Here is a 14,049-nt window from a genome sequence, read left to right on the forward strand (position 1 = left end):
GAGATGTCTCATTTGCCCATAATTCAAAATTTTTGGAGACAGAGTCATGAAGATCCCTTCCTTTTGAGTTCCTAATCCTCCTGCTTTTACTTTCTTAAGTGTTGAGATTACAGAAGTATACCACCACACCTGGCTACAATTCACATATTTAAGGTGTATAATTCAGTGGTTTTTAGTGGATTCATGGGAGTGTGCAAACATCACTAATTGCAGAACATCATCATCACTCCCAAAAGAAACCCTAACTAAGAAACCCCAGTCCACCTCATCTCTCTAAGTAACCATTAAACTACTTTCTGTCTGGATTTACATGTTTTGGATACTTCTTATGAATGGAAGTACATACAATATATATCTTTTGGTGACATTTCTTTCTCTTAGCAATTATTTGGAGCATGCGTTCTTGTTTTAGTGTGTGGCTGAACTAGATTTTGCTTATTCGTCAGTTGATGGACATTTGGATTGTTTCTACTCTGGCTGCTTTGAGTAATGTTGCTGCTGTGATCATTTATATATGGACATGTGTTTTTTCTTTTTTTCTTTTTTCTTTTTTTGGTTTTTCGAGACAGGGGTTCTCTGTGTAGCTTTGGAGCCTGTCCTGGATCTCGCTCTGTAGCCCAGGCTGGCCTTGAACTCACAGAGATCCACCTGTCTCTGCCTCCCAGGATACTGGGATCACAGCGACACCACTGCCCAGCTCTGGACAGGTGTTTTCATTTCTCTTGGGTATGTCCTTAGGCATCTCCCTTTTATTATGCAGTGAATTTCAGACATGTGAGTATTTCATTATGCATCTCTTTCAGAAAGGACTCTAAATAACCATAACTACAATACCATGATCACACTTAAAATACTTAATGTTACAGAGTTTCTTCATGAATTAGAAATGATGAGGGAGGGAGGGAAAGGAACAGAGATACTAGTCAAACAAACAAGCAAACAAAACCCAGAAATGCTCAAGATTTTTGTTCTGATAATTGGGGGATGGATTTGTTTTCAGCTGGTAGTAAGGGAAGTTGTAGGTAGAAGTGGATTTCTTGGGTAGTGCTGGGGATCTGGGGTCTGGTGAATGTTTGGCAAGTGCGCTACTGCTGAATTACACCTCTAGCCCAGAGAAAGTAATTTAGAGAAGATCTCTTTCATTTTAATTTTAAAAATATTTATTTTTAATTTTTATTTACATATGTGTGTGTGCCTAGGAGACCAGAAGAGTACATTGGATTCCCCTGGAGCTGGAGTTTAGATGGTTATGAGATGCCCAACATGGGTGCTAGGAACTGAACTTGGTTCCTCTGGAAGAGCATTGAGTGCTCCTAACAGCTGAGCTGTCTCTCCAGCCCCTTAGTAGACTTCTAAACATCCAAGTAGTTTGATATGTGAGTCTGGAGTTCAGGAGTGAAAACTATTTGGAATATTATCAACATGAAGATTTAGGTTAAAGCCATGAGACTGAATACAATTACTGAAGGGGTGAATGTAGGTAGGGAAAAGGTCCCCAGGCACCTCAACATGAAGGAATGAGAACTTAGTGAAAGGGCCTCAGCAGGATCATCCTTTGAGGGGATGAGAGACACCAGAAGAGGCTTTCCTAGAAGCTGAAAGGAAGAAAGTAGGTGAAGAAGAGGGAAGGGTCAGCTGGGTGAGCTCAAGCAGATGAATCTATGGGTATCAACACTTTCAGTGTAAATAGTCAAGATTCTTCAGTGTAACAGGCATCCTCCCTTACTGAAGGCCCACTTCTGGAAGATTGCATTGAGATTGTCCTTTTCCTGGTAGTCAATCTTAGGCAGGGTTTAGAAAGTCTCCAGGTTAGCTCTGCCCTGCATGTTCTTTATCTGGTTTACAAGCCAACATAAGCAGACCAGGGTCATTTGTCTCAGACTGACACCCCAAGTCCCACTTTCAAATTTCTTAGCATACAGAAGACACCAGAGGTCTCTATCCCCAGGGAACACTCCTTAGGTAGTGTGGTCTCCTGAAGTTTCTCTTACCAAGTATTTGAGTTTCCTGTGATTCCTATAAGAAATGACCACAGGCTTGGTGGCTAAAACAACAGAAATTTGATATCTCACAGTTCTGGAGGCCAGGAGAATAAAATTAGAGAGTCAACAAGGCCACACTCCATCTGCAAATTGTATAAGAGTATCCTTCCTGTGTCTTTCAGCTGCTAGTGGCTCAGTTGTTCCTTAGATTGTGGTTATATCAGTCTAGCCTCAGCTTCTGTCTTCCTATGGCTGTCTCCCTGTATTTCCACCTGTTTTCCCTCTTTCTCCTGTCTCTTTTGTGTATATGTGAGGAGCTGGGAATTGAACCCAGGGCCTTGTGCATGCTAGGTAAGTGACTATGTAGTTCTACCACTGAACTACATTCCCAGTTCTGTCTCATCTGTCTTTCAGAAGGGTACTTGTTATTGGAGTCATGGCCCACTCATGTAATTTAGGATGATCTCAGTTTGAAAGCCTTAATTTTTGTGAGACAGGTTCTTACTATGTAGACCAGGCTGGCCTTGAACTCAGATTTGCCTGACTCTGCCTGCTAAGTGGTGAGATTAAAGACATGCACCACCATGCCTGTCTTGAGATCCCTAATTTAACCACATCTGTAAAGATCCTTTTTTCAAGTAAAGTCACATTCATAGGGAAAGAGGACAAGCTATGAAGCCATGGTGGGTAGGGGGAAAAATGGGCTGTAGGGATCAGTGGGAACAAGTTTGATTTTTCTTGGGACACTAAGCTTTTAGGTGGGAGGGGATATAGATTTCTTGGGAGAGAGGGTTTTTTTCTAAGATGTAATGTGGCCTGCTCTTGAAAAGACGTGGCCAGCTCTGGTGAGAAGAGGTCTTTGAGTTGCAGGGATTAGGACATAGCTATGTCAATGATTCTACTACATTAAGTGAGGAGCCGGGACCCTCTACTTCTACTTGAAGGTTTATGGAGGAGATAGGATTCCCAGTACACTGCCCTTTCCTTCCACAAATAATTCTCTCTCTCTTTGGAACAGGAATATTTGCTACATCTTAGACCCAAACTCCACTTTTGTATCTGGTCCCATCAGATAAAATGTCCAGCCTTTTGCTGTGAATGGAAGTCTAGGGCTTCTGTATAGATTGAACCCCTTTTGCTGGTTGACAGAGCTCTGCTCTGTGTCATGCCCTCCTACTGTCTTTTTCTTCTAGGTGCTGTCTTGTTGGATGAGCAGGCACCTCTGGAAGAATCAGTTGAGTGAGATGGTGCAGCCCAGTGGTGGCCCAGCAGGGGACCAGGACATGCAGGGTGAAGAATCTTCTTTGGGGAAGCCGGCAATGTTACATTTGCCTTCAGAGCAGGGTACTCCTGAGACACTCCAGCGCTGCCTGGAAGAGAACCAAGAGCTCCGAGGTGAAGATTGCAGTATGAGGGAGGGAGGCATGGAGTAAAATATCAGGAGGGGCCTGGCACACTAAGGACAAAATTTATTTTTACCTGCACATCATTATTGGTAGGGTTTAAGGTCATGATGTCCCTAAGAACCAGCCAGCATTTATTTCAAACTTGGTTTCAGGTGGGGTTCTGTGTGAAGATTCACATATAGGAAATGATGTGGTTCAGGGCCAGCACCAGGGAAGGGAAAGGAGAAGGGGAAAGAGGACAAAATGAGAAGCCATGGTGGGTAGAGGGAAAAGTGGGCTATAGGGATCAATGGGAGTAGGCTTGATCTTTCTCAAGACACAGCAAGCTTCTAGGTGGGAGGGAATATCGTTTTCCTTGGGAGAGAGAGGGTTTTTTCTTAAGATGTAGTGTGGCCTGCTCTTAGAAGGGCATGGTCAGATTTGGTGAGAAGAGGTCTTTGAGTGTATCTACTGATCTACTGTGCTGGCACCCTGTCTCCTTTCTCATGTCACCCTCATTTTGTAAGGTGGGTGTTAACAGTTTTGGAATACACAGCTGAACACGAAACTCAGAGATATTAACTTGTCCCATCTGCACCTTCTGGGTTCCTAGGCTGTAGCTAGAAGCTACACAGTGAAATTTGCCTTGGGGACTGTCTTCCTGCCTCCCCAAGTCTGCAGGCATGTTTAGGGTCCCCTGATCCTGAAGACAGAAGTGCAGGCCTGGGAGGAGTGGAACTGAATGCTCCAGGGTAGGGATACCTCCAATGGACCAGCATATAAATGAAGCACTTAAAAAGAAAGTTGCATTTGATGTATCCCTTCAAGTGAGGATGATGTGTTTAGTAATGCATTGCAGACACTTGGGGGCATATCATCAGTGGAATTGGCTGGGAATTGGTTTGACTTCTTTGAGAAAGGCTATCTAGTTTTACAGGGGTGCCTGGCTGTCAGGATCCACATCTCCTTTGCTGTCTTCCCTGTCCCCAGATGCCATCCGGCAGAACAATCAGATGCTGAGGGAACGCTGTGAGGAGCTGCTCCATTTCCAGGTCAGCCAGCGAGAAGAGAAGGAGTTCCTCATGTGCAAATTCCAAGAAGCCAGGAAGCTGGTGGAGAGACTGAGCTTGGAGAAGCTTGACCTGCAGAGACAGAGGGAACAGGCCTTAAAGGATTTGGAGCACTTGAAGAAATGCCAACAGGTAGCTGGTGGGTGGGCAGGCCCTCTGCCCTACATGTGTTTGAAGACCATAATGACATTCATGTTCCCATAGGAGACATGTTATTGGGGCTCCCCCAGGACCTGTTCTGGCTTGATTGCTAGGAGCACTTTCAGAACCAAGAGAAGCCATCACACTCACTGTTAGTTTATTACAGTGAAAGGGTCCATGTTAAAATCATCCAAGGTACAAGGCATGTTGGGCAGGAGCCAGAAGTGGCCAGATATAAGCTCCTCAGGGAGCAGTGCTTTTGCTGTGAGCCATGGGGACAGTGTGCATGGAGCAATGTCACCCAGGAAGCACACCTATGTCTTGGGAGTCAGGGTTTATACTGGGCTCACTTATGAAGGCATGGAGTGCTTGGGTACCTGGCACAGCTTTCTTAGGCCCTAGCCACCCTGAGGTCCAGCTGGCACCATACCATGTGTTCCAAGGCCCTCACTTATACCCTGCCATCAGCCCAGACAGTCTAGTAGGACCCTAAACCCCTGATAAACCAAGGTACTCTCATCAGGCAGGATTTCGCAGGGGGCTCAGAGATGATTCCCCAGGAGCATTTGGAGAAAATATGTGGTCCCAGGCCTATAAGTTGCCCCTGTATTGCACTATCCCCAAATGATGGTTTGCTTAGTGTGGGATAATAGGGTATTTCAGGGCCTTTTTGGACTGGTGGGTTTCAGGACCCCAGTGACAGTAGTTGAGCAGGAATTGTGCCATCTAGGAGTGCTGACCTGGGGAGAAATGATAGGGAGGACCTGCCACCGTCGGGTTTTACAGTGTAGAGCTAAGTTCACAGTGCTGCTGGGAGTACCTGGGCAAAGCATTTGGTTCTTATCTGGGGAGATGGCAACAAGGTACCACATACTGGGCTTAGACAACAGAGATTGTCCCTAGTTTTGGAACTCAGAAGTCTATAAGATGGAGGTATGGGCAGGTGGGTTCCTCACAAGGGCTATTTCAGGTACTTCTCCAAGTATATTATCAGTCTTGGCAATCCTTCTTGCTCCCCAGCTCTCTTGTCACATGGCCTTTTCTCTCTGTATTTTCTTAAAATTTTTTAATTACATTTTATTTTGAGTAGTGTGTGTGTGTCTGTGCATGCACTCACATGTGGGCATGTATATGCCATGGTGTGCACATGTAGGTCAGAGGACAACTTGCAGGAACCACTTCTCTCTTTCTACCATGTAAGTTCCAGGGATTGAACTCAGGTTGTCAGGCTTCATGGCAGGTATCTTTACCTGCTGAGACCTGCTGAGCTGCCTCACAACCCTCCTCTCTTTTTACAAGGGTACCAACATGAAACATAAAGGTGGACAGTTGTTAAAGTCATGGAAACAGATTTTGTTCAATATTTGATGACAATGAGAGTGAAAGAGCTAGCTGAGCTCTGGTGATCTGCAGAGGTGACTGGGTATTTAATCCTTTTTTTAAGATGTATTTTTAATTATATGTTTGGATGTTTGTGTCTGTGTCTGTGTATGTAACATGTGTGCAGGTGCCTTTGGAGGCCAGAAGAGAGTGTCAAATCCCCTTGAACTGGAATTCCAGATGGCTGTAAGCTACTAGATGGTCGTGGTGCTAGGAACTGAACTCTGATCTTCTAAGGAGCAGCAAGTACTCTTAACCACTGAGCCGTCTTTCTACCCAATGACTAGGAATTTTAAAATGATAATAGGGGCCAGACTGTGGTTCAGTAATAAGAGTATATACTTTGCATGTGTAAGGCCTGGAGTTTAGTTTCCTGTACTTCAAAAAGTAAGATAAAGACAGAAATAGAGATAGAAAGAAAATGAAGGATTTGGGCAGGGGAAGGAGCTCAAGTGAATGACGAAGGACTCAATGTGATGAGGCCAGTGTATTTACAAGCTTGTACAAATCAAATGTAGGTTTTTACCATACCAGGAGACTGGGAGTCTGAGTCCTATCCTTTCTGATGATTCCATTTCAAAGGAGTAGCATTCAGGTTTTTGAGACATGGTTAGGATCATAGAAAATATGTGGACTTTGAGGGATAGAAGAAGGAATCATGGCTGGTAGTACTTTCCAGCCTATGTCAAGCATTGGCCAGAATAGTCAGTTCCTTAACAGCTCTGAGCCTTTGCAAGTAGGAACAAGGAAGGGGCCTGGGACATTCCAGGGATGTGATCTTAAGCTGTTTGAAGGCATGTTAAAGTTTGGTCAACCTTAAAGTTTAGCTGAGCTTAGAGTATGGTTTAATCCCAGCACTCAGGACAGCTTGTGGGAGTTGATTCTTTCCTTCCACCATGTATGTTTTGAAGATTAAAATCAGGTCATCAGCTTTGGTGGCAAGTACCTTTACCCCATGAGTCTTCTTGCTGGTTCAGCTCTCAATATTTAAAAAAAAAATCAGTATCTTCTCTCATTTTTTACAGCTTCTCACCTGTTGTTTATATGGACTAGGTTGTTCATTTTTGTTGCTGTATTTGAGTCTGGTCTCCTTTTACAAGCGTTTTAAAGAGACTGAGGTTGGTGACTAGGGTAGGACAGATAGCCATTGGGCTAATAAGGCTCCATTGTACCTGGGTTTTTAAGTGCTGAGGGGCAGGAGAAGCCCTTGGTACACCAGCTGCTTGCAGGCTGCCTCAGGTATTGTGAATGTCAAAAGTGGGCATCATGGGAGAAAGTAGTACTGATAGGAAATGTCCTTTTCTCTTGCAGCAAATGGCTGAGGACAAGGCCTCTGTGAAAGCCCAGGTGACATCATTGCTGGGGGAACTCCGGGAGAGCCAGAGTCGCTTGGAGGCTGCTACCAAAGAACGACAAACTTTAGAGGGAAGGTGAGTGGGGAGGGGAAGCTAGCCCAGGAAGCCCTTTCCAGGGTTTTCAATGAGGCAAATGTAGGAGCCCCTAGGAGTTCTGCTCCCTTCTGAGAGGAAAGACTCACAGTCTTAAATTCCCTGGGACCCTCATGGCTGCCTTGGGAGAGCCCTGGCCAGATATCCAGGAATCTAGTTCCTCTTTTGTTTCCAGTATCTGACCCTTTACTGGGTGTCTTAAGGTTTCTCTTGCTGTTGAGAGACACCATGAGCATGGCAACTCTTATAAGGAAAACATTTAATTGGGGCTGGCTTATATTCAGAGGTTTAGTCCATTATCATTATGGCATGAGGCATGGCAGCATGCAGGCAGACATGGTGCTGGAGAAGGAGCTGAGAGTTCTACATCTGGATTGGCAGGCAGCAGGAAGAGATAGCGAGCCACTGGGTCTGGCTTGGGCTTCTGAAACCTCAAAGCTCACCCCTAGTGACATACTTCCTCCAACAAGGCCACGCCTACTCCAACAAGGCCACATATCCTAATCTTTTTAAATAATGCTGCTCCATATGAGACTATGGGAGCCATTTTCATTCAAACCATTACACTAGGGTTCACTTTATTCTTTAGGAAGTATTGCAGGGCCTCCTAAGACCACACTCAAGATCTTACTATCCAGACTGAAGTTCATCATGGGAAAGTCATGCAGTGGGATTCCACAAAGGCAGAAAGTCCTGGGTGAAGAAGGCTGGATACATTCCATAGCCACCACTAAAAACACAGAGCTGTCATGAACTATTTCTCTCTAGAGATTCTGAAGCCCATGTTTCTTTTGGGAGTTGGTCACATTGGCATCCTCTGCCAGGCATGTACCAACATTTCTGACTCTGAAATAAAAGTGAGTGTTTGATTGCCTTTGACAACTAGTGACCTTAAGCCTTGCCAAAGGGATTGGGTTGACATGTGGGACCATTGGGTCACCAGCATGGGCACTTTTGTGCCTGTCTTACTGCCTTGTTGCTGTCCTCCAGATAGCTGATGAAGGGTAGCCCTGGCCCTTGCAGTGCAGTAGGTAGTCATTATGTTTGTGGAGTTGTAGGTTGGGGCTCTTGTCCTGTGGGAGGGAGGAGAGTTTTGACTTGGGCTCAGAGACCACTGCTGATGGTGGATGAGGAGGGGCAGTGTGAGCAAAGGCCGAAGGGGAGCAGGCCCAGTAGTCTAGATCTGCCTTGGCAAAGTTGGGGTAACCTACAGTAAGAGAGGCTACCTCAGAGACCAGGAAATGTCCATCATTGCCTTTGTAATGGGCATACAGGGAGGTACCAGGGTGATGAAGCTAGTGCCTGGGTATTGGGATTTAAGGGAATCTATGGGGTACTGTGGGCCAGGATCAGAAGATATGGGGGCCATGAGTGATATAGGTGAGACAACTTAAGCTTTTAAAGTGAGAATAGAGAGGGAGAAATGAATTCTCTGAGACTTTGATGCCATATCCTATTCATGAGGCTGTATAACCAAGGTATGGTACCTGAGCCTCCAGTGAGGGTGTCTGGGACTCCAGCTGAGTTTTAAGTAGTGTAGTAGTTCCTGCCTATCCCTGAGGTCAGTGCTAGTGAGCTCAGATTGTAGTCTTCCCTGCAGCTTCTAGAACAGTCTCTTGATATCCCTTTACCCAGACTGCTTTGGCACCTTCCCCCAGGGACTCCTCCTATCTGGTCCTGCAGCAGCTTAGGATGCAGGTACCTAATCCTTTTCCTAGTCCACCTTCTTGCCAACTGGTCTGGTTCAAGGCCTCTGATTTCTACTATACTATCAATGCTGGACCCTCACTAGGACTCTTCCTGGATATCCTGTTGTTGCCCCATGTCATGGAGATTCTGCAGCTATGGGTCTGTGTGGCAGGTCCCTTGACATGTTCTATCAGATCATAGATGGCATGGGTATTGGGGCAGGCCTAGTTATAACCCTGGATCTGGCCCTGGACAGCTGTAGGGTTGGTCCACCAGCCAGTTCTCCCCTGTCACCACTCCAGGGTGAGCTCTCTAGCATTGGCCTGGCTAATTCACCTCTTGCAGCAATGAGTGAAGGGTGGGGCCAGTTCTGCTTTCGCACCCTCATGGTTGGCTCTCCTACATTGGCACCATCAGGGCCATCTCTGTTGTGTTGCCCAGGTGAGATACAGGGGCCACTCTCCTGAGTACTGCAGCTGGTGAGGGGTAGGGACAGCCCTCCTGCTCTTAAGATCCCAGGGCTCCTCCACATGTCACACGTGCTGATGGGCGGGAGGTGGGGCTACCATATGCCAGATGAATAATGGGGGCAGATCCCCTTTGCTTATAACATCAGGGCTGGGTCACCCTAACCTCCGACTACCGGGGAGCTTTGCTGTGCTGCCTAGGCAAGGGGCAGGGTCTGTTTCATGAGTGCTACAGCTGATAAGGGGGAGGGCCAGCTTGCTAGTCTCTTGCAGGCACTAAGGGGTGAGGGGTAAGGGAGTTGCATCTCTCCCCCACCCACACCACCCCATGACAGGCGACTAGTGGGGACAGCTCTCCCACACTTACAGTGTTGAGTTGGCTCACCCACACCTCTGCCAACAAGATTGGCTCTATTGTGGTACCTAGGTAAGATGCAGAGTCTGCTCTCCCAAGTGTTGCAGCTGGTGAGGGGCAAGCACAGCTCTCCCACTCTAATGAATGACCTCAGGGCCAGTTCCAGGAGATGCTTCTTATTTTCCATCTTCTGGCTGCCATGATACCTTTACTTTGCCACCAGAATCAGCTCTCAGACACAGGCTATTCAGGACCTGACCCCTTCCCCAGGCTGTCTTGCTCTAGCTCCCTCAGTGTGTTCTTTTTCGTTGCATGTCAGGATGCGAGCAGTTAGTGAGCAGGTTAGACAGCTGGAGAGTGAGCGGGAGGTGCTACAGCAGCAGCACAGCGTGCAGGTGGACCAGCTGCGCATGCAGAACCAGAGTGTGGAGGCTGCCCTGCGAATGGAGCGCCAGGCTGCTTCAGAGGAGAAGTGAGTGGCTGGGAGGGTTGGTACCAAGAGATCCCAGATCACCCATGGTGCTTTCTGCCTTCTGGGAAGCCCTGGTAGGGATTGGCTGTTTAAAGAAGAGCTGACTTTCTCCCTTTGCCTTGATAACGACAGAGTCAACTATTATATGTAAACAGAAATATTTTCCATTCACATTCATAGTTTATTATGTGTCCTACATGGGTTCTTTTCACCATAGTTGAAATATGCTCTTGATGTAAGGAAAGCAAGGAGTCATGGTGCCTTCAAGCTGGCCCTCAAGACTCATCTGGGCCCACAGTGTCTGCACAGCTCTAAACATGCTATTGGCATCTGGCTCAGCATCCTTTTGAGTTTAATTTAGAACAATTTCCCTGACTCTTTGTTTTGTGCAGAGTGCAGTCAGGTGCCATTTTATTACAAACATTTTACCTATTTATTTTCTTTTTGGTGCTAGAGATGGAATGTTGGGCCTCAAGCACACTAGCCAAAGGTTCTACTCCTGACTTGTACCTAGCCCTTGTTAGAAACATCCCAAGATGTTGACTTTAAGGAAAACATGAACTATGTAGCAGCCAAACCAGTTGCTATGTATCCTTGCAGTCAGGAAAGCCTTAGAGTTGATAGCCTCAGGAGCCCACATGTAATCCAGGAAGCCCACATTTCAGGTTTTTTATGGGACAAGAAGGAAGAGGGTGAAGCTGTACCAGGCAAGCTGTGGCTGTACTGGGACAAAGCGGTTTCTCCAGTGACAGCTCCTTTTGCACAGGCGGAAGCTGGCTCAGTTGCAGGCAGCCTATCACCAGCTCTTTCAAGACTATGACAGCCACATCAAGAGCAGCAAGGTGAGTAGAGAACACAAGCTAGTAAGTATGGCTGCCCTGGGCTGTCCAGGGAAAGGCTTTTCCCCTCTTTCTCAGGTGTACCTGAAGCGGGTAATGGGGCCTTTGAGATTGAGCACATCTAACTTTTGGAAGGAACTTTCAAGTTGCCTGACACCTTCATTGGGGCTGCAGCTCTGACAATTTAGAGATGGCCACAAGGAGATGGGATGCATCCATAGGATATCTCCTGGGTGTCTGTGTCTAAGACCTTTAGATACTTGCTGTATGGGATGAGGCTGCTTTTCTGTATGGCTATTCCTTCATGCTCAGAGCCAGGGAAGTCTCAGAAACATTTATTTTCTCTACAAACATTTTTTATATTTATTTATTTTATCTATAGAAATATTTTGCTTGCATATATGTATGTGTACTATGTGTGTGCTTGGAACCTGTGGAACACAGAATGATGGATCCTTTGGAACTGGAGTTATGGATGGTTGTGAACCTTTTCCTTTTTGTTCAAATAAGAAAGGTTTTAACTTTAACATAGTAGAACTATACACAACAAAAACAGTTATCAAATAAGAATTTATAATATTTAGTCCATTTGCAAAATTAATTATTTAGTCTTTAACTCTATCAAAGACCTAGAAGGATGTAATATTGCCTCACAACAGAGACATCTTGCCACTTGGACAGTCACCCACAGTTCCTCTGCAACATTGGGGCATCCATCTTCATTCTACAGGCCAAGAGTATCTGGAAGGCTTTTCAATGAAGCAGGAATTTTGAAGGACTGTCCTGCCTTGTATTAGCAAACTTCATCAGTTGCTTTCCTCTGTGTCCTGCAGAATATCTGGCAGACTCTTCTGTGAAGCAGGAATTTTGAAGGACTGTCCTGCCTTGTATTGGCAAAGTTCAACAGTCTTTTTCCTTCATGTCCTGCATGTCCAGTCTGCACAGCACATTGTCAGCAGTCAAAGGCAAGAGCAGTTCCCTTGCCCAGTGTCTAAGCTTGCCACAATGAAAATAAACTCCGTAAGGAGTTTCTTCAGTGTTCATCATCTCTGGTGCTGCCAGGAGCAGATGTGTCTCATTGTCATGAAAAACCTTAGGTTAACAAAACATTTTAAACGCCATATTCTATAGGTCTTTGAAGTGTTTGAAAACCACTTATCTATCTAAAATATACCTCTATATGATCTAGAAAACATGCCTACATCTACAAATTTGACTGTTACAGATGACTAACTACTAACCTATGTTTCTTGATTATCCTAAATAGTTTATAATAATAGCTTTCAAAAACTTGAACTTTACCTTACATTTTTAATGAACTGCATAGGCACAATACCCCTAACAAGAGTAGAAACATATAAACAATTATGTTGTAATAAAAATAACCTTAAATTTGTATCAATATACAAAAATCCTTTAAACAAGAGTAGAAACATATATACAGTGTAACAAAAATAACTTTAAATTTGTATTAATATACTATATTTCTCTAAATGATAACAGACATTCACAACCCACCAAATAACCAAAGACCATCCACCTCATCTCTTGCGAATGTGGGTGTAGTTTTCTCCATACTGCTTCCTGCTGTCTGTGGATAAAGTGTCTTTAGGGTCTCAGAGAGAAAATTTGAGATAATGGCCAAGTCCTGGGAAGACCAGCTATAACCTTTGTTGATAGATATCACCTGTCAAGTTTCAGGAGGTCTCACCTGATCAAACCTGATCCATATTATTCCTGAAGGAATCCATAGCCTCTCATCTCCTATGGGAACAAAACTCCAAAATTGATTTCCATTTGACAAATATATTTTTTGACTTTTTTAAAGTTAAGATAGCCCTAAAGTATCTAGGTTGGTTCAATTTTGCAGTCCTGTTCACAATCCCCTGCTTCTTAGCAGCTATTGTTTGCTTATCAACATTCAAAAAATTCAAAATCAACACAATAGCATACAGGATCCAGATTCCTTATGTGTTTCCCATCTTATGTGGCTTATTCTTTTTTTATATTATTTTACTTCTTTCTTTAAAGACTATTTTTAAATTATTCATTTTTTTCTATGACTATACCTGCTGAGGGCCATCAGTATACAGCATAGTGACAACTAGTGTTTGACAAGTTGACTCACTAGACATATAACTCCCTGATGGGGAGCCCCACCTGGCGAAGCTGTGGGGTCACTGGCTGTAGAAACCAGTTGTTTTCTGTCTGTAATTTTCTCATGTGTCACCACGATACCTCCCTAAAAAGAACAGCTGTGGGTTTCCTTCCACAGCCCATTGATAGTGTTTTACATTTTTGGGCACACATTTAGCTGTGGATGGTCAGGAAGATGATTTCTGTTTAAGCTGTATAATTCTGATGAATAGTAATAATACCAGAATATTTTTCTTAACTGACACAGGAAAGTAACAGTATTCTCAGTCATTAAGACAGCTAATTTTAGACTTCAGAACAAATTCAAAACAGACTAAGCTGCCCCTGCAGAAAATACATAAAGACAAGATCCCAGTTGTTGTTTGTTGATGATTCAAGGTCAGAATTGAAGCAACTTTGGTAGACATAACTCCCTGCAATAATTCTCTTTCTGCACATACCCCTATCACTCAAGGTTCAGCCTGCTACTGTTATGGTTAAGTCCTGAATTTCAATGTCATTCTCTGTCTGGGAAAAAGTTACATGCAAGGCCAAGTTTTTACTTACTGTCTAGTCTTTGTGACTTTACTAGCCTGAGAAAAACTGTGTGACTTATCATGTGTTACGAGAATGGGTTGGACCCCTGAAAATGTAACATATAATTATCCAGAGTTTGACTGTGAGA

The 14,049-nt window shown here is 44.6% G+C and overlaps 1 protein-coding gene across 2 annotated transcripts in view; it reads left to right on the forward strand.

Moving 5' to 3' along the window:
- Positions 1–14,049, forward strand: part of Ikbkg (inhibitor of nuclear factor kappa B kinase regulatory subunit gamma) — a 30,875-nt gene that overhangs the window by 2,094 nt on the left and 14,732 nt on the right. The window contains exons 3-7 of one of the 2 annotated variants that reach the window (XM_036173958.1): positions 3,176–3,377; positions 4,358–4,569; positions 7,270–7,388; positions 10,237–10,389; positions 11,156–11,231. In XM_036173958.1, the coding sequence (XP_036029851.1) occupies positions 3,191–3,377; positions 4,358–4,569; positions 7,270–7,388; positions 10,237–10,389; positions 11,156–11,231 (747 nt within the window). In that variant the 5' untranslated portion in view covers positions 3,176–3,190. The remainder of the gene's footprint in view (positions 1–3,175; positions 3,378–4,357; positions 4,570–7,269; positions 7,389–10,236; positions 10,390–11,155; positions 11,232–14,049) is intronic. The other variant, XM_036173959.1, reaches the window with a different exon arrangement.

Source organism: Onychomys torridus, chromosome X (genome assembly GCF_903995425.1).
Source record: "Onychomys torridus chromosome X, mOncTor1.1, whole genome shotgun sequence".
Classification (NCBI taxonomy): domain Eukaryota; kingdom Metazoa; phylum Chordata; class Mammalia; order Rodentia; family Cricetidae; genus Onychomys; species Onychomys torridus.